At 51.8% G+C, this 19,855-nt stretch overlaps 2 protein-coding genes across 2 annotated transcripts in view; one reads left to right on the top strand and one right to left on the bottom strand.

Moving 5' to 3' along the window:
- Nucleotides 1-19,855, bottom strand: part of LOC119089594 (peritrophin-1) — an 81,948-nt gene that overhangs the window by 44,813 nt on the left and 17,280 nt on the right. The gene's annotated exons all lie outside the window — the stretch shown is intronic.
- On the top strand, nucleotides 402-18,982 carry LOC119089582 (glutaminase kidney isoform, mitochondrial). Its single transcript, XM_037212338.1, has 13 exons — nucleotides 402-460; nucleotides 5,937-6,061; nucleotides 6,270-6,369; nucleotides 6,879-7,024; nucleotides 7,449-7,578; nucleotides 8,462-8,646; nucleotides 9,239-9,356; nucleotides 10,575-10,784; nucleotides 12,126-12,302; nucleotides 12,897-13,028; nucleotides 14,079-14,239; nucleotides 16,204-16,333; nucleotides 16,805-18,982. The coding sequence occupies exons 2-13, from the start codon at nucleotides 5,943-5,945 to the stop codon at nucleotides 17,045-17,047; spliced, it is 1,851 nt and encodes a 616-aa protein (XP_037068233.1). The 5' UTR covers nucleotides 402-460; nucleotides 5,937-5,942; the 3' UTR covers nucleotides 17,048-18,982.

The following is a 19,855-nucleotide window of genomic DNA, read 5'->3' as shown; positions in this document are numbered from 1 at the left end:
CTATAGAGCCCAAGAATGCCCATATATGCCTAAGAATAACCTTTAAGCATGCTTGAATTACCGGCCGGCTACATCAGACGAACCGGCCGGCTACATCAGACGAACCGGCCGGCTAGATCAGACGAACCGAGGGGCTACATCAGACGAACCGACCGGCTACATCAGACGAACCGACCGGCTACATCAGACAAACCGGTCGAGCCCATCAGCACCAGCCATCTACGCAGAAAGAACACACAGGCACGTACGCTTCCCCGGCTACACGGGGAGGGGGAGGGGGGGGGGGGCACCCCGACCCAGAGGGCGGTTTGGGCAGGTCCGCCCGTGACCTTGATAGGGGTCGCCGAGTGCTCCGGCAGGCGGCCGCCCGGTCCGAAATCGCCACCACTCAGTCACTACCATGGCGCAGAACGGGGAGCACACGGAGAAGAAGAAGCTCAAGTGGTCGCTCTCCAAACAGGTACGGTGTGATCTCAGAGCGACGCAGCGAACGCAGCTCACACGACGTGACACTGTTGAAGTTTCGCTTTCCCCTGCAGTGGAAGCAGCGCCACCGGGAGGGGCGGCGTGGGCCGGTATTTGAGTTTTATGGAATAATGTAGTTGGTAATGGCATATAAACAACAATGTTTGTATATTGTGCCAGTCTCATCAACATCAGCGTCACCATCACCTTTAATACAAAAAACATATTCTGTGTATGTGATAAGCATCTGAGCCAATACAAAGAAAACAAACAAAAAAGCACGCGTAATTGTTTTTCTTCTTTTTTTTGCTAACGCGGAAGCAGAAGGAACTAGCAATATGATCCATAAAGCTCATATTTACGTCTTTTTATCGATGAAATGCGTGCTTCCTGTAAGACTGACATAAATTAAAGGTTATTCAATCAGCCTGGTTAGGGTGCCTCTTTATTGTGTCTTAGCGGACGTAGTACGAAACCAGTTACTCTGACGAATAATGCAAATACATGTGCTGTTTTACACTCTTAGTACTTCGGAGTCGTCTTTGGTGCTCCTGAGTGTTCTTATTTATTTGGTCATGTAGGACAGCCGCGAATTAGCATATTACATGTAGCTTAAACGACCGAACAATCCAAACGCCATGCCTTCTTTAACAGGCGCTCATGTGATGGGGTCAATTCGCCTCCCCCTTGAGGTTCTTCCAGAAGGATTTTTTGAATTTTTGAACAGGGCAGCTCGATCGCGCCAAGCTTTTGATGGCTGTGCGTAATTGAACAGCTGATCTTTTGGTGCGTAAAGTTAAGTAAACTTTACAAAGTTGCTGATCTGTAGCAGGTTTAAGTCAGACTATGGATGTCAATGAAGGCAATTCTCGGATAATTTTTCAATCTGATGTGACAACGGGAGGTAAGAAAAAGTTATGCAAGTTTGAAGTGGTTTTGGTAATTACAAAATGGAAGTTATAACAACAACTTAGTCTATTGCCGTTGGATACGACACATACGCTAGATCAAGGTCAAACCCAATCTACGTTTTGCAGAAAAGCTTTAGTTATGTTTTTGCGCTTTTTTGACTTATTTGGTGCCTTGATGGCCAACAGACTCTTTTTTATTTCAATAAGGTCAGTAGAGGTGACTGATCCAAAACTAATTCAATCAACTGTTTGGTAATAGGAAAATGCCGCCCAGGATGGTTTTGACGTCGATTATGACTAGAAGTTACTGAATAATCTCCGAGAACTTTGGTCGTTAAGCATTTCCAGGACCAGATAAAGTCACACATCTTATATGAAAGCGAGTGACTTTTTGCCTAGAAAAGGTGTCTACCTGTAAGTTAGTTGAAGCTTAATCATCAAATTTGGATACCAACTAATTTACATGGAGCGCTACCTACCCTGCGAGTTTGGTACTCCCAGCTGTTAGTCTTTGGGATCTTAGTGAATCAAATTGGCGCCTTCTCCGCTCAAATGCTTGCATATATATACCCATACTTGAATGTACACACTTTAACTTGGTCTTTACCCTTGATCATTAAAATATGTGTACAGGTGTATATATACATAATGTGTGTGTGTGTGTGTGTGTGTGTGTGTGTGTGTGTGTGTGTGTGTGTGTGTGTGTGTGTGTGTGTGTGTGTGTGTGTGTGTGTGTGTGTGTGTGTGTGTGTGTGTGTGTGTGTGTGTGTGTGTGTGTGTGTGTGTGTGTGTGTGTGTGTGTGTGTGTGTGTGTGTGTGTGTGTGTGTGTGTGTGTGTGTGTGTGTGTGTGTGTGTGTGTGTGTGTGTATGTGTGTGTGTGTGTGTGTGTGTGTGTGTGTGTGTGTGTGTGTATGTGTGTATGTATGTGTGTGTTTATGTGTGCAGCCGTATGTGGCATGAGAAGTAACTCGCAGCATGTGCCCAAAAAAGCTTATCCCGTGGGAAGGCTGAGGCGCATGTGCCAGTGGAAGCCCGCAGACAGGCTGCACGATGCACCAGCTAGGATCAAGGTCACATTCAAATTTATTTCATTGACGAACCACTCCAACAAGTAGGTTAGCTTGCTTTAGTACAAATATAACAGTAACATAAATGAAGCATAAAAATGGCAACGTGAACACATGCGCACCTCATTGATCATTCCGTCGTTCACACACTTTGTCAAAAGCGTAATAATCATTTATGGCCATAACATGTTACACAATGGCAAGCGTATCGTCCACTACGATACAGAGCTCCCTGCGGGTGTGGGCGGTGACGCGGGCGGCAGGCGGCTCCAGGATGAGGTCGCGCCATACGAAGAGGTAGTGGGTGCCTCCAACAGACAGGGAGCTGGCAGATTTAGGGCGCCTGTGGCTGCATACTGTTCGTGCCCGTGGCTGCATACTGTTCGTGCCCGTGGCTGCATACTGTTCGTGCCCGTGGCTGCATACTGTTCGTGCCCGTGGCTGCGTACTGCTTGTGCCCGTGGCAGGTGGTACACTGGCGTGGAGCGGTACGTGGGGTGAACAGGAACCGGGTCGAGACCAGAGCAATGGTGGGTCATTAAAGGGAATGTTTCACATTTGAAGATATTGAAGCAAGCATCAGATATGATGGAACAAGCTCATTTTAAACTATTGGTATGCTTTGTTAGTGAAAGACTGCTCTAGACGGCACAATTCTCGTTACAAAATACGCTCCTCAATGCGTCATAATTGGGTTATGTTAATGTACCTTGCACAATACTGATTGAGAGCGCATTGACAGCCGTTATATCTGGAATCGCGCTCACGACCGCCGGATATGAACGCCTCGACAATGATATTTTTATTGGCCTTGATCGCCGCATGGCCTGTGGGATAGCAGGATTTGAATGACCTTATTATGACGTCATGAGTGACAAGGTGACTTTGAAATGCTCTCCCCGATAAGCATTATCCCATCTTCGGGGGCGTGTAACTCAGAAACTAGATGGGCTTAGGTCTAAAGTGGGGCAGGATCGTGAACATGACCGACAGGTCTCGAAAATGGTTATTTCAGCTCAAAATCCCATATAAATGTGGAACGCTTCCTCCAAAGGCCCTGAACATAGCGACAGCCGTCGCCATCGAATCTCGGTGGCGAGCCTCGGTGATGATCATGGCCCCAAAGTTTACCACCCCTTCCGACCTGTTTAGGTAACACGTTCCAGCCCTACCCCAGACGGAGAGGCACTGCAGAAGATAGTGGATAACGTGGGACAGGATGAGGAGTTTACAAACCTCGGACGTAAAGTGGTGTCGAATTTTATGCCGGTAGAAAAGAATGGAGTTGCACTTTTTGACAGCGTGGGACATGTGCATCTCCCGGGGAAGACTACCTTCAATATTAACCCACGGCATCTCAAGTGACGACAAAGGGACAGTGTATGCATTCCGACAGACGTAATATGTTTCCCGCAATGCCAAGGTGAAGGGATGACGTAATCAAACCACGACGCATTGAGGAGCGTATTCACTAAGCAGAAAATTTACTGTCAAGAGCGCTTCTCTCCGCTTAAAAGCATGCCAATAGTTATAAGTGAACTCATTTCATCATATACGGCACTTGCTTCGATGTCTTCAAATGTGGAACATTCCCTTTAACCAGAAAATGATGCGGGGAAACCCGACAAGAAACCCGACTCCTTTCACTTGTGCATTTATCTATACGTAAGTTGTTCAGTGCATCAGCGAGGAACATTAGTCCCATAGATAAGACAGTCGCATTAGCCTTATTCCTCGGAAAAACCAGGATAATAGGGATATAGGTAGTTTGATATTTGGGCAACATGCCGCAATCGAAGCATCACCAGAGGCCTTCTGCTATCGTTTCGATTGCGGCATGTTGCCGAAATATCAACCTAACTTTATCTCTATTCTCCTAGTTTTTCCAAGGAATAAGCCTAGTACTACTGTCTTATCTATGCTTCTTTTTTGAAGGCGTAAAACTCTCAAACATGTCGGCCCCATCGTGCCACCAAAGCCGCTTTTCTGGGAGATGAAGTGCTATCAATTGGCCTAAATAACTCAAATCAGTGGTAGCAATAACGTTTTCCTTCAACAGGTTTATAGATTCTTAGGAACGACGAAATCCCGATGTAATCTGGCAAATCCGGCCAACCGCCCATTGAAAACCGTTGCAGATTCGCAAATGACCGCTGGTTTATTAACGTTTTGGGACTCCCAGCGATTGACTCCCAGTGACGTTACCGTAGGGCTATCGCTAGCGACTCATCCTTGCCTATGACCAAAAACATTCCCTTGCATCCGCTGCTCTTCTGCCATCTCCGATATTTCACTCGCGCCCCGCGAACATCAACTCGAGCTGCCATCGTGAACACACGAGTTAGTTATAGCCCGTGATCTTCAGCGACATTTACACAAAAACATATTTCAAATGCGCATAATGATACACTACTTTTTACGCAGACCACGCAGGCCAAGCCTAACCCTTGTCTTGTCACGTTTCTTTTTCAACTTCCAGTTCGTGTCTACACCATCATAGATAACCGCATATCAAAACCGGGGTTGTGGTGTCACACACCTGCCAGGATTCCAAGATAGGCCTGGCGCGCCGCGGCGCGTTGCCAAGCGTGATACAACTCGCAATGGGTTGGTCTCATGCCGACCTTGAATGCCGAGATTTTAAAGGAAGCGTTGGAGAAGACGAGAGCTGTTCTCGCAGCTCAGCCGGTGAACCAAGGGACGCACAACTGATGTGTGCCACGCACGCGCTCTGGTATACCGGAAACAACGTTTGTGTACGTTTGTGTACGTTTGTGTACGTATGCGTACGTCATCTCTGACAGCCAGTTGGTAGCTAACCAGCACGGACGGCTGAAAACTGACGAAATTGCGGAGCGTGTTAGTCTTGCAAAATAATCACACACAGAGCAGGAATTTCTCTGACGAAGTGATGCGATTAACGTCTTCACAACAGGTTTGCATGCGGCTCCATTTGGTCGCAGTGATGCCCGCTGAGAGCCAGCTGTTCTGGTTGGCTGGGCTGTCGCGGCTAGTCTGGCTGTCTCAACTGGTTTGACTGGCCCGGATGGTCTGGCTGGCCCGAGTGGTCTGGCTGGCCCAGCTGGTCTGGTCGACCTGGCTGATCTGGCAGGCCCAGCTGGTCTAGCTGGCCCGGCTAGTCTAGCTGCACCGGCTGGTCTAGCTGGCCCGGTTGGTCTGGCTGGCCCGGCTGGTCTAGCTGGCCCAGCTGGTCTGGCTGGCCCAGCTGGTCTGGTCGACCTGGCTGATCTGGCAGACCCAGCCGGTCTGGCTGCCTCGACTGGTCTGGCTGCCCCGACTGGTCTAGCTGTCTCGGCTGGTCTGACTGTTACTGGCCCAGCGAGATATCGTTTCGGTGATGGATTCCGACTCACACCGCCTGGTGATCAATTGGTGATTGTTCATGATTCCATGTCGGTTGTGAGCCACCAGGAGCTACACTCGCAAAGTGCGTTTCATGGACTTTCACGGACTTCATGTCTGATGTCGCAGGACCCGATGCAGACGGTGGTGGAGGACCAGCTATTGGCCAGCAAAAGGTCCAAACTGACGAGGCGGCGCTCCTCTGGCAACTTGGGCGACATTGAGAAGAAACTTGAACAGATCCGACAGAACGGGTGCGTGCGGATGACTCTCGTCAGTGGCGGGCGTGAGCATAGAGCGCCTTGGTGGACTTCAGCCATGCTGGCGCCAGACATGCGGACACGGCGTGTTGTCGTGGTCCGACTAGAGTTATGTGAAGCAAGTGTGCGCCAACGTATTGCCGGTAGGATGAATGCATGTGCTGTTTACGACGCCTTCTATGCACTGGTTGTTCTGTTGCAGGCAAAATCGCCACACCCTTTCACATGTGGAAGACAAGCTCTGTGAGATGTTCCGGGCTAGCGACAAGTCGGGAAGAGTCAACGTCACCAAATTCCTGGAGGCAAGTGTATTCTCGGTGTTGCGTCGGCTCCGTGTGCTGAGTTCATCACAACCATTGGATGACTCAGCTTTCCAGGCGTGATGATAATGCATACGATGGACAGCCATGCAAATGCTTCTATGCCTTGCTTGTGGAAGGCCCTAACCTTACTTCATATGCACGATTTTCTACAAGTACTGTATGTGACTCATCGGTGCATATTTGCGAACTGAGCCCCCTGCTCTCTGATGAACGCTTGCTCTTCCGTGCCAAAGCGGTAACCGTGACCTTGACTCCCTGGTCTTTCTAATTCCCACCTGTTTCAGACATCGGGTACCGTTAATGAGCTTTACCTGACCTTCGCATCGCCTCCTCACACGCAGGCGCTGACCGCCGACGGCCTTGACGTGCCCTCAAAGACCTTTGCATAATACGTACACTCCTGGTGACCTGTGCGTGACTTGTGTATGGAATCTGTGCTCGGCTGCCAGTGACCTGCCCATGACCTCTACATGACCTCCGATGGGCAGGCACTGGCACTGGCCGGCCTGCGGCAGACGGACCCGCGTCTGGTCGAAATGAGACGCGCCATCGCCAGCATCCAGGCCAACTGCGCCAGCGACGTACGCTTCTGGGCCTCCGACGGACTCTGCTTCGATGAGGACGTGTTTAAGGGGTGAGCGGCCAACTCAGGTACTGTCGAGCACGCGCTGATGATGGATCCATGGTGAGCGATACGGTAATAAAATATGAAGGCGTATGCACACGCACGTAGGTACGTATGCATGCACACGCGCGCGCGCACACACACACACACACACACACACACACACACACACACACACACACACACACACACACACACACACACACACACACACACACACACACGCACACGCACACACACACACACATACACGCACACACACACACGCACACACACACACACACACACACACACACACACACACACACACACGCACACACACACACACACACACACACACACACACGCACGAACGCAGTGGCAAATTATCTATTACTCGTTCAGTGTCTAGTTCAGCGGTCCACTCGGAGGCTGACGTCTTGTCTGTTTCCAGTGTCATCATGGACAACATTGACATCATCCACAAGGCATTGACGGGTGATCTCGTGATTCCGCACTTCGAGAGTCTCTGCGAGCACCTCGAGGAGCTGTACGAACTCTGCGAGAAGGACGATAGCGGAAAGGTCAGCGGGTGGCTGACATGGGGACACAAATGACCTTTACGTATTGGGACACATTGGAACGAAAATGACCTTGGCTGGCCCGCTTTCGCAGCTGTTCTGAGGAAACTACTCACTCTGCGTATGTGGCTCGGCAGTAATACTAGCGGCTGGCTGCTCAGCGGCTTAGCGGCTCAGCGACTTAGCGGCTCAGCGGCTTAGCGGCTCAGCGGCTTAGCGGCTCAGCGGCAGCGGCGGGGGCCGAGGTGGCATTAGCGTTGTACAAGCATGTTGTAATAGCGCCCGAGAGCCCAAATACGCAGCCAACCAAAACAATTTGATGTTGCTTATCCTAGCTTGTCTTGTTTCATACCGGCTTCTTCTACACTGGGGTAATGAGCAGGAACGTTTATGACACCGAAAGTAGTTTACCGCGTAATTCCAATTGAGCTTCTAACCCTGCTCAGAGAGCGAGGTCCGCATTCGGGGATTCAGGTAGAGTGTCAATCGAAAAGAGAGCTGAATGGGCACTTCTAATAGTAACATAGCTATTGACAAGCAGGCTCGGGAATGCATTGTCGTGTTCGCCCAGCACATTCATATGAAGAACAAATGGTAGTTGGCATTTCCCTTGCCGTAAAGCATGCCTTTGGTTGCGCCTCTGCCCATGTCCTGAATTTTGTCCGTGGTCCTGTTCACGTCCTTATGTCTCCCCGGCCCTGCTTTTTCTGCACTTGACTCCCTTTTCGTCTCTGTCCTATGTTGTCACTGTCTCCCTCCCCCTCCTAATCATCGGCTCTGTTCCTGTCTCCGCCTTTGTTCCTGTCCCAGTCTCCGCCTCTGCCTCCAGCCCACCGCTGCCCCGCCTGGGCGCGCCTCTGATGGCGCTGGCGGCCTCCTGCGCCAGGTGGCCTCCTACATCCCGCAGCTGGAGCGCTTCGACCCGTCGCTCTGGGGCATCTCGGTGTGCACCGTCGACGGGCAGCGGTACTCCATCGGTGACGTCAGCGTGCCCTTCACCATCCAGTCGACCAGCAAGCCCATCAGCTACGCCATCGCCTGCGCCGAGAAGGGACCCGAATACGTGCACAGGTGAGCTAGGGGGGGGGGGGGACGGCCACCAAATACCTGCACTCGTCACCCGGGATGACTCCGAAAACGCGCCCTCTCCAGTTGGATGTGTTAAGAAGGCACTGACGCCTTACCACCTAGCCATGTTTTAATGTGATCTTCAGATCATTGCCGATCTTACTGTGATTGGCGTCCGAGCATGGCCTTACGGCGTGCTAGACGCTAATACATGGGGAAGATAGGAAGTGCCAATCTAAAGGTCGCCACGTGTAACGCTGCCGGCAGGACAAACACGACTGCTGAGTGCGAACGTTTGCGACCCCGCAATTCAGATCACTTGAACGTGGGATGAATATCCTTTATTCAGGATGAAATTCATGGTAGAACAGGAACGTTGCTGGAAAAACAACGTTGGGATGAAACGTTAGGCACCCCGCTGCGCACTGCGGCATATCCGGGGTATGCGCGCAAGAAATGGCTTCGGAGCTATCTCCTTTTAGTACAGCCTGCAGGTCACAGACATGTCTACCACCGCAGCGGCGTAGTGTCATGAAATAGTGCCACGGCGTACAATGATGCCATTTTTCTGCCAGTGACGTCATTTTTATCGCAGTTTCGTCGGTCAGGAGCCGAGCGGTCGCAGCTTCAACGAGCTGGTGCTGGACAACAGTCTGAAGCCGCACAACCCCATGATCAATGCTGGCGCTATCATGACGTCATCGCTGATTAAGGTGAAGTGAACATGCCGTGCAGTTATCACGATATTAAACACGCGCCTGGGTGGCCACTTGAATGCAACGCACCAGGATGCACAGTGGGGGGGTGGGGAGGGGGGCGGGCGGGTGGCGGGAGGCAATAGATGCCATAGGCTTTCAAGAATGAGGGAGCTAGAAACACCAAATCTACAAGGTCGGCAGTCCCCTATGTGAACTCATTATTGTATCATTCAAGGTTTCCAGATCGTGGCCTTCGTGTCAGATAAGGTCAAACAATGTCAAATTCCAGATCGGTGTCCAAGTCCGCTCAGACCTCATTACGAATCCACCTTTAATCTAGATGCCTATTCTAAGCAAACGGTCACTGGTGTTCGTATCAGGTCAGCAACGTTATTAGACCCACATAAAGTCAAGGGGATACAAAAAATCAGATATGCTTAGAGATATAGATTGGCACAACGTTAGGCCGCACGTTGCTCAAAGAAATAGGTTGATAGGGGTAATTTTGGGTAAGATACCTCCCCCTGACCTTTTTGAGGCCAAATTAGCCCGGCTGTTGACATCCCTGTGAAAATGAAATAAAAAACAACAACTGAGCCATATGAGGTTTTCAGCGATAAAGCTGTCTGGTATTGACCTTGATATTGCCTTTAGACGTTACCCAACCTCAATGGAGTTATGGCAAATCCTTAAATCAAGTTGCTACTTGCCTAAAAAAACATCTCAACGGCATTGGCATCGTCTGCCATTCCGCTGTCGCATCAGATTGAACGATACACGAGGAATTGCCTTTGCTGATAGCCATGTCAGCGACCTTACGAAACATTACTAATTTGCATGCCTAAAGATGGACGATTCAGTTGTCTTTAGGCATGCAGACTTTGGCGCAGTTAAGCCGCAGACACCCTCCTCATCCCACCCCACCTGAGGGCAGGTTAGAGTAACCTTGTGACGGGTTGTGATCACGGTGACGGAGCCATCATGATCACGTGACCAAACCTCGGGTGGCCTGCCGTAATACGTGACCGTGTCCCACATGGTTTCTGTTATCACGTGACCGTCCTTCAGACCGCCTAGAACATCACGTGTCCGTTCAGTCAAACGACTTATGTCGTCTACATGGACCTTCATCAGACCGCCCCCAACACCCGGTGATCCCCGTTCGACCTACGGTGGCTGTCACGTGACCTTGTCTCAGCACGCCCGTGACGCCACGTGACCGGCCTGTTTCAGCCGACAATGGCGATCGCGGACCGGTTCGACTTCGTCTTCCAGACGTACCGCCGACTGACCGGCGGCGAGTACCTGGGCTTCAACAACGCCGTGTACCTGTCGGAGCGGCAGGCCGCCGACAGAAACTTCGCACTGGCCTACTTCATGCGCGAGAACAAGTGCTTCCCGCACGTCCAGGATCTCGGCGAGACGCTGGACTTCTACTTCCAGGTGAGCGGGGTGGCCTAGAGGAAGGAAAGTGAATCGGTGTTCAGGTCAGCTTAGGTCGGATGAGGTCAGGTCACAGGACTGAACGAAAAGGACGGGATAGGCCAGAAGCTGAAAAAAGATTGTCTTGGGTTTAGGGTTGTTTTCAGTTGCAAGCCACAGTATTGACAAGCCACCGATGACAAGCCAGTATAGCAAGCCACCGATTGACAGAGTGAGGACAACGTAGTTCAGCGCATTGAGTCCTGTGAATGACAGCCAGTCAGTTCTGGGTACCACACCTATCCGAATCAGAACGCAAATGTTTTCCCGCAGGGTCTCCGTTGGTTCGGGCTTAACCAAGCCTCCTCAGACCTAAGCGTTTACTTACACTTTTGTCACAGCTATCTGTAAATGGATACATTCTAGAACAGTGTGAGTGATACAATATCTTTGTACTTGAACGCACCCGAGTTTGACTCCCATTTTTTCATCAATTCCGCTCTTTCATTGTCTTCATCGCCACAACCGTCGTGAGAGGAGGTGACTTCGCTGCCATCCAAAAGCAAAAAGGCCTAAGAGCCATTAGTTAACATAGCACTTACGCCCTTTTGCCGTGGACAGCAGGTGGGGCAGTATGTGGTCACGGAAAGCCTAGCAATGTCTTACTGCAACGATAAGTTTCGATCGCCTGTAGTTTGGTTTCGTCGTAGCTACCAGTACTCTCTCCTCACACACACGTTCACGCACATGCACACACACACACACACACACACACACACACACACACACACACACACACACCACACACACACACACACACACACACACACACACACACACACACACACACACACACACACACACACACACACACACACACACACACACACACACACACACACACACACACACACGCACGCACGCACGCACGCACGCACGCACACACACACACACACACACACACACACACACACACTCACACACGCGAGCACTGCAGCAGTTCGTTAATCAGATATCCTCTCCCCGTCGTCAGATGGGCTCGCACGTGACCACCAGCTACCCTAAACGTGGCCCACCGTTGGCGTCACCTCCCCACGCCAGAGGTGTTGCGTTGTTTCCGCCAGCTCCCCAACGCAACAGCCCGCTGGTTACGCCTACCCTCTGCTCGGAAGTGTACCCTCGTGATCCTCTGCCCCTTCCTTCCGCTGTTGCCGTCCATTGTCAGCCTCTTCCCTGTCCGGCGTGTCACCTCGTGACATCGGTTCTCCAGCATCTGCCAGTCGTCCACTAACACTCCATCCCGAGTCAGCTGTGACCCCCGGTGACCAGCAGTGACCCCGCTGACCCGCCGTCGCCGGCCAGATGTGCTCGCTGGAGGCCACGTGTGAGTCGGCATCGGTGATCGCCGGCACCCTGGCCAACGGCGGCATCTGCCCCATCACCGGCGAGGCCGTGCTGGAGCCTTCAGCCGTCCGCAACACCCTCTGTCTCATGCACAGCTGCGGCATGTACGACTACAGCGGACAGTTCGCCTTCAAGGTGAGGCTTCGGCGGATAGATCCCATTTGATGTGAGCCCGCGGCGAAGCATTGCCATTAATGTCCGTCCAGCTCGGCTCGTACCCTGTGTAATAAGACATGAACATGCCGTGGTCGTTGAAATGCGCGTTATATTAGCGCCATATCTTTAATGGGACAGCGTTTAGTATGATACAATGATTATTTTAGTCGATCACCTTTTTGGAACATCTATTTTAGGGCGTTCGCTCGCGCCAATATTTCTTTTCTCCCCCGCCCCCCCCCAAAAAAAAACCGCTTTGGTCCGTGACGGGCCACAAGTCTACAACAGTTCACTTTTACTGCGCCATCTTGTAACGGCACGTGACAGTCGTCAGAGCCACGGTCGTTCGCGAGTCTACAACAGTTCACTTTTACTGCGCCATCTTGTAACGGCACGTGACAGTCGTCAGAGCCACGGTCGTTCGCGAGCTGCCGTAGCCGCGGCCCGCGCCGAGTTCGGCAACGTGGGATACCTGTCCTGAAGCTGCCTTGTGACCTCGCTTGCCTGAAGACTTGACCTTGACGTTGCGACCGAGCGGCGCGAGGTCGGTGAGCGCCTGCGGCAACTTTGCAGTGTGGTCTGCCAGCCAAGTCGGGCGTGTCGGGCGTGATCCTGCTGGTGATCCCGAACGTGATGGGTCTCGCCCTCTACTCGCCCGCCCTGGACCGCTGCGGAAACTCGGTGCGCGGCGTCAAGCTCTGCAAGGTTCGTGACAGACGGCTGGGTGAGCGTGGTCACGCCGGTCATGACGTGTGGAGGGCTGGGCGTCCGGCCGAGTGAAAAGTTGAATTTCCTGAGCATTTCACTCCCCACTTCCGCTTGTTTGCACGTGCTTGGGCGCACCTACATCCAGCTTGGTGCATTGCTGTTGTCGTCTCCGAGAAATACCACCGACTTTGTTCTCAACTTATCTTCCTGACAGCCCTTTTATATGAGACCTGCGCATGGAAACTCGATATTTCACAATGCATGAACACAGGGCATCATAAATTGTGTGACCTGTTGTATCTATATGGTAATATGTGTAAACTGCACCGGTCAATATCGTGTAAGCCAGCTGTTCCTGCCTATGTGTTTTCTGTATTCAGCTGCTTAATTTTCCTGCTGGTTTCCTGGTATATCCCTGGTGCGATATTTTCTCCAGTAAAAATGCTTCCTGTGTCGCGTGACATGTCCTCTCTTGTCCTTTGCTCACTCCATGTGCTTTACTGCCTCGTTGTTTCTTTTCCCTGCTGCTCCCCACGGGCTGCTCACTGCTAAGACACAACCGTCCACATTCTTTCCTTGCTCTCTGTTACCTTTTAGGCCCACTTGCTTACCTGGTCGTACCCCAGCAACAGTCGTCTCACTCATCCTTCGTCGCGGGTGGCGTGGTCACATACCTAGGAGTTCGAAGTTCTTATGTTCACAGGCACCGACGTCCAGAATACAAGGAGATGCTAGTTAGCGACGTTATGAAGCAACCATTGACTACATAGTCAATACTCGACGCTTTTGAAGTGTGCTTGTAATTATGAAAGGTCAAACGCAGCGGTCTAATATTGACGTATGAACACTGCCTGCATAATAACGCAGTTTAACCAGTACCTGGTGGTGTATTGCGTCAGCATAACAACTCCTTTGTTCTTTTGCTCCAAAACGTGTGTTCCTCATATGAAGTCATGTTTGAGCTAACACATTGACCAATCCAGTAAAGCACTGCACATCAGGATCACGTGACTCTCACTGCTCCCACCGCTCATGCCGCCGCTGTAGGAGCTCGTGTACCGCTTCAACTTCCACCACTTCGACAACGTCTCGGCGAGCGGCGAGAAGATCGATCCGCGCAAGACAAGCAACGAGAAGCGGGCTGATATGGTACACCGCCTGCTGTTCGCCGCCGCCGCCGGCGACCTCACCGCCATCAAGCGCTACAGGTGGGTCCGCACGGGCGGAGGTAATGCCGGCGGGAGACACTGCAGGTTCTCGGCCCCGGTGTCAGGTCAGGCAGAGCGGGATGGTGATGAGGCGAGGATGGCGGCGGTGATGCGGCGAGGATGGCGGCGGTGATGCGGCGAGGATGGCGGTGGTGATGAGGCGAGGATGGCGGCGGTGATGCGGCGAGAATGGCGGCGGTGATGAGGAGAGGATGGCAGCGGTGATGCGGCGAGGATGACGGCGGTGATGCGGCGAGGATGGCGGATGTGATGAGGATAGGATGAAAGCGGTGATAAGGCGAGGATGGCGGCAGTGATGAGACGAGGATCGCAGCGATGATGAGGTAAGGATGACTCCAGTGACGAGGCGAGAATGAAAGGCGGTGATGAGGCGAGGATGGCGGCGATGATGAGATGAGGATGGCGGCAGTGATGAGGCGAGGATCGCAGCGATGGTGAGGTAAGGATGACTCCAGTGACGAGGCGAGAATGAAAGGCGGTGATGAGGCGAGGATGGCGGCGGTGATAAGGCGAGGATGGCGATGGTGATGAGGCGAGGATGGCGGCGGTGATGCGGCGAGGATGGCGGCGGTGATAAGGCGAGGATGGCGATGGTGATGAGGCGAGGATGGCGGCGGTGATGCGGCGAGGATGGCGGCGGTGATGAGGCGAGGATGGCGGCGGTGATAAGGCGAGGATGGCGGTGGTGATGAGGCGAGGATGGCGGCGGTGATGAGGCGAGGATGGCGGCGGTGATGCGGCGAGGATGGCGGCGGTGATGAGGCGAGGATGACGGCGGTGATGCGGCGAGGATGGCGGCGGTGATGAGGCGAGAATGCCAGCGGTGATGCGGCGAGGATGGCGGCGGTGATGAGGCGAGGATGGCGGTGGTGATGAGGCGAGGATGGCGGCGGTGATGCGGCGAGGATGGCGGCGGTGATGAGGAGAGGATGGCAGCGGTGATAAGGCGAGGATGACGGCGGTGATGCGGCGAGGATGGCGGCGGTGATGAGGAGAGCATGGCAGCGGTGATAAGGCGAGGATGGCGGCGGTGATGAGGATAGGATGAAAGCGGTGATAAGGCGAGGATGGCGGCAGTGATGAGACGAGGATCGCAGCGATGATGAGGTAAGGATGACCCCAGTGACGAGGCGAGAATGAAAGGCGGTGATGAGTAGAGGATGGCGGCGGTGATGAGATGAGGATGGCGGCAGTGATGAGGCGAGGATCGCAGCGATGGTGAGGTAAGGATGACGGCAGTGACGAGGCGATGATGGCGGCGGTGGTGAGGCGATGATGGCGGCGGTGATGAGGCGAGGATGGCGGCAGAGATGAGGCGATGATGGCGGTGGGGATGAGGAGAGGATGACGGCGGTAATGAGGAGAGGATGGCGGTGGGGATGAGGAGAGGGTGGCGGCGGTGATGAGGCGAGGACGCAAGCGGTGATGAGGCGAAGATGGCGGCGGTGATGAGGCGAGGATGGCGGAGGTGATAAGGGGAGGATGGGGGCGGTGATGAGGCGAGGATGGCGGCGGTGAGGAGGTGAGAATGGCGGCGGTGATGAGGCGAGGATGGAAGCGGTGATGAGGCGAGGATGGCGGCGGTGAGGAGGTAAGGATGGCGGCGGTGATGGCAGCGATTTCGTCTCGAGAGCCGGCGTAGGGGAGGGATTTGGTAATGGCGGTGGAGGTACGTGCATGTATTGTAATGTTATGAAAACGTTGGTGGGCCAGGCTGTAAGAAACCTCCCAGCGGCTCCTACCCAAACTTTACAACCACAGCTCATAGTCACCTTCAATCTTGACCTTGACTTTGATGAGAGGTTCTTCTCTAAAGCGAGTCCGTCGAGGGCCATGAGCCATGGCGTGTCCCGTAAGAGCGTGGCATGGCAATAGTCTTCCCGCACCTGACAGTCATCACAATGTCTGCAGTAGCTGTCCATAACCCCTCGCGGTGCATACAGCCTGATGGAGATGCACCTGGAGGCGGCCGACTACGACGGACGGACGGCGCTCCACCTGGCGGCCGCCGAGGGACATGTTCACATCGTCAGATTCCTCCTGCAAAAATGCAGCGTTCTGGTCGACGCCAAGGTATGCCATAATGACCACATGCCATAATGACCAGGAAGGAACATGCGCAGTGTCTTGGCTTTGCGCAAGGTACATAGTAACCCTGATTTTCGTAAGATACGACACAAAATCACAGTCGCTTCGCGACCAGGTAAAATGTGGTAGATATTTTGTAGCTCACCGCCCAGGTAGGTTCAATGTGTTGCATGGGACAACGTTGTAATGGTCTCCAAGCCCACGCTTAATCTTTGGTGATATTATCAAACGCACGATAATCGCTTCGTCCGTTTCCGTTTCATTTTTTCCTGTTTTTGAAAGAGACGCCTTCGAGCCTCTCTATAAGTTGTATTGGTGATCAAGGTCAACATCTGTCTCCTTTTTCATACATTCCAGAACACATCTTGATCATCCGTATGCTAGGCGCATCTGCTTGAGGACGAGTATCTGAGAACGAATGGTGCAAAGCCTACAGCTGTCGCTGATGTTTTTCAGGACCGCTGGGGCAGCGCTCCGGTCGACGATGCTCAACTTGCTGGTCATGAAGATATCACCAAGCTGCTGCTGAAGCACTACGTAGAGAGCGGCATCACCATCCCCGACTCGTTCCAGCCCGGCGAGGTGAAGCTCAACAACCTTAACAGCAAGATGAAAGACACCGTCATCACCGAGAAGCCCAAGAAGCAGGGCACGAAGGAGCGTAACTCGAGCGACGAGAACGCGCCGGTCGTGAAGTAGGTGACGACGGCGGTGGGGAGGTCGGTGAAGTAGGTGACGACGGCAGTGGGGAGGTCGGCGAAGTAGGTGACGACGGCAGTGGGGAGGTCGGTGAAGAATGAGCAGGCGAAGATGAAAAGACCGCTTAAGTTGCGGGACGCAATGCCGAAGATATGGCCACAGTTGTGGGAGATGATGTCGAAGAGCGCGATGAATCAGTGGAGATAGAGCTCTTCTTAATAGTGGAGCACGGATCTTGTGGAGCCTTGCCAGGACCCTGCGTGCTCTGTTGGAAGTATGGCAACGCCTCACCATTGGATGCACCGCTTGCCTTTGATGACTCTAGGAGATATCCACACAACTGTCGGCGATGCTGTTCACAGGACGCCGAAGGTGTCATTGTCTGGTGAATACTTTACAGCGTTTAGACGGCTGCTCCCGGTGGTGGTGGGACAATATGGCGGAAACGGCAGACGGAGGTAGCGTCGTTAGGAACACCAGCGGATACATGATGTAGCTGTGCATGATACAGAGCTCTGAGGTCACTGAAGGTGCGAGATGCGTTGAGAGACGTCACGTCAAACGTCAACCATTGGAAACGTCACGGCTCAACTCCGATGAACAGGTTCGACGAACAGAATGAACAGGGCGAAAGAAGACCATTCATGCTTAAGAGTGCATTCCTGACAAATGATTCACACCGGCAGAGAATGCACCAACTTCACTGGTCGAGTAATGCACAGGCATAGTAAATGATAAAATTCTGTGTGTGATGAATGCACTTTCATTTCGAGAGATTATTTTAGAAACAGGATGGCTAACGAAGCCTATTGCTCAGGGAAACTGTTAACCTATGGGAGATAGGTTCTTGAAGACAGCGGTTTTGCAGAAGACTGTCGCAATAAATGTGTTACAAGCCATGAATGGCATGCAATCATGCACCGATAGGTGTGATGTTACCCGGCTTAATTGCTTTTTCCAGTCGCATCCGTCCATAAAAATTCAGTAACCTGTCCTTAAATGGGACTGCCTGAAAAAGGAAGCATTTGCAGAATGTTACAATCGATTCGTCAAGCGAGACAACCTTTGCTTCACTACCCAGAGAGAGTGTTCTAAGCAGCCTATCATCTTTTGCCTCTGATTGAGCTACTACCACATGCACCAATAGGTGTGATGTTACGAGGCTTAATTGCTTTTTCCAGTCGCACCCGTGTCTAAAAATCCAGTAACTTGTCCTCAAATGGAAGTGCCTGAAAAAGAAGGCATTTTCAGAATGTTACAGTGGATTCGTCCAGCGAGATAACCTTTGCTTGACACCAGGAGAGAGTGTTCTAAGCAGCCTATCATCCTTTGCCTCTGATTGAGTTATTACCACTTGTTTTTAAGGAATATAACTATCTGAGGAATTTAGCAGTACCCAGTTTTATTATATCTGGCTAAAGAGGGGCTTTCGAAGTCAGGTGGGCGCTAATACTTGGGATCAGAAGGTTGAGGCAGCTAGGGCGACGTGTAGCTTATGAAAGCAAGCGTTGAAATGGAAATTGATCCCCTAGACTAGAATAACGTCTACGACGCCTACCGCCTAAGCCCCGCCGTGAGATGATTGAAATATTTTCAGTATGGTTATTGAAATACACATTTTTAGTGAGTCTTCATACTGCTTACGATATACACATACACACACCATCGGCGCAACGGGGAGTCTTCGTTAGCAGTTTTGTGACACGTACACTGCATGATACGAAGTCATCAAATTGAGTTCTGGAAAAAAGTGTAAGCTTTGTTGATATTACACGAATCACGCACTGCGCGTTTTGGATAGGGATTATTTTAGGGCTTAAGTGTCGGGCCGTTGCTACTTGACTGGACATCAGTCTGTGTGCACACCTCACAGTTCATAAAGTGCAGACCCTGCCGGAGCACCCTACCTCTATTGAAATAAAAGAACACGCGCTTTGACAGTGTTCCTGACACGCACTGGAGCACCGGCTAGTCGGCGGTCAAGTGCTGTATGAGCACACAGTTGCCATTATTCATTACACACTGGAAGCTCAGGCGCTCTGGGCTGCGTTGTGTTCTGACTGAAGGAACACAGTTACCCCTGCATAATACAAACCAAACGTCAATACAGGCATGTTTCAAAACATTTTCGGGTATAAGAAAGGCGTACCTAGCTTTGTCATGAATAGCGGCAAATTTCATGCTCGTCATACATAAATAAGCAAACGTCAGGATATAAAAATGTGCAGGCTCGCATACGCTCCGTATTCAGGCTTACAATTTTGCTGTCCCAGATACTGATATAATGCTATGCCCACCACAAGGACGTTACCAAGCATCATCTCGGAACTGGAGAGAGCAAAATTAAATCTGAGATGGCAGCCTGATCTGAAAATGACATCATAAATCGCAAAATATAAAAAGATGTCTTCTACGGAAAAATACAAGTGTTGCTTAGCAAGGATGAGACAGCGATGTAGAAGAAAATGAGTTTTCCTATTCGTGCCGTACGATCTACGCCTCTCGCACTGGACCGTCTGCATCTCCAGAACTTCAAATAAGACAAAGCCGTTGCGTCGAAATTTGTGGGGTTTATTTGCAAGCAGTGTATACATTACCACACTTTGCCACGCAAGTCGCGGCCTGCGATACCGGCTGCGACTCCGAGGGTATTTACGAATAGGAAGATTCGCATTGCATCGCTATGTTAACACTTCGCATCGGCCACTTGGGCACAGGGTTGGCTTGGCCACAGCTAACGACTGCCTAGTAAAAAAGACGTTAAAACGCAAACGGGGCAGATGCAGCAATGCTCATATATTATATACA

Source organism: Pollicipes pollicipes, unplaced genomic scaffold, assembly GCF_011947565.3.
Source record: "Pollicipes pollicipes isolate AB1234 unplaced genomic scaffold, Ppol_2.1 Scaffold_1600;HRSCAF=1878_pilon_pilon_pilon, whole genome shotgun sequence".
Classification (NCBI taxonomy): domain Eukaryota; kingdom Metazoa; phylum Arthropoda; class Thecostraca; order Pollicipedomorpha; family Pollicipedidae; genus Pollicipes; species Pollicipes pollicipes.
Note: the sequence above shows the minus strand (reverse complement) of the source record. Positions and strands in the feature narration are given on the sequence as shown.

Coding starts and splice junctions, on each gene's coding strand:
- LOC119089582 (XM_037212338.1), top strand. CDS start 5,943: ATGCAGACGGTGGTGGAGGACCAGCTATTGGCCAGCAAAAGGTCCAAA. Junction 12,303..12,896: donor GCGGACAGTTCGCCTTCAAG/GTGAGGCTTCGG, acceptor GCAACTTTGCAG/TGTGGTCTGCCAGCCAAGTC. Junction 16,334..16,804: donor GCGTTCTGGTCGACGCCAAG/GTATGCCATAAT, acceptor GATGTTTTTCAG/GACCGCTGGGGCAGCGCTCC.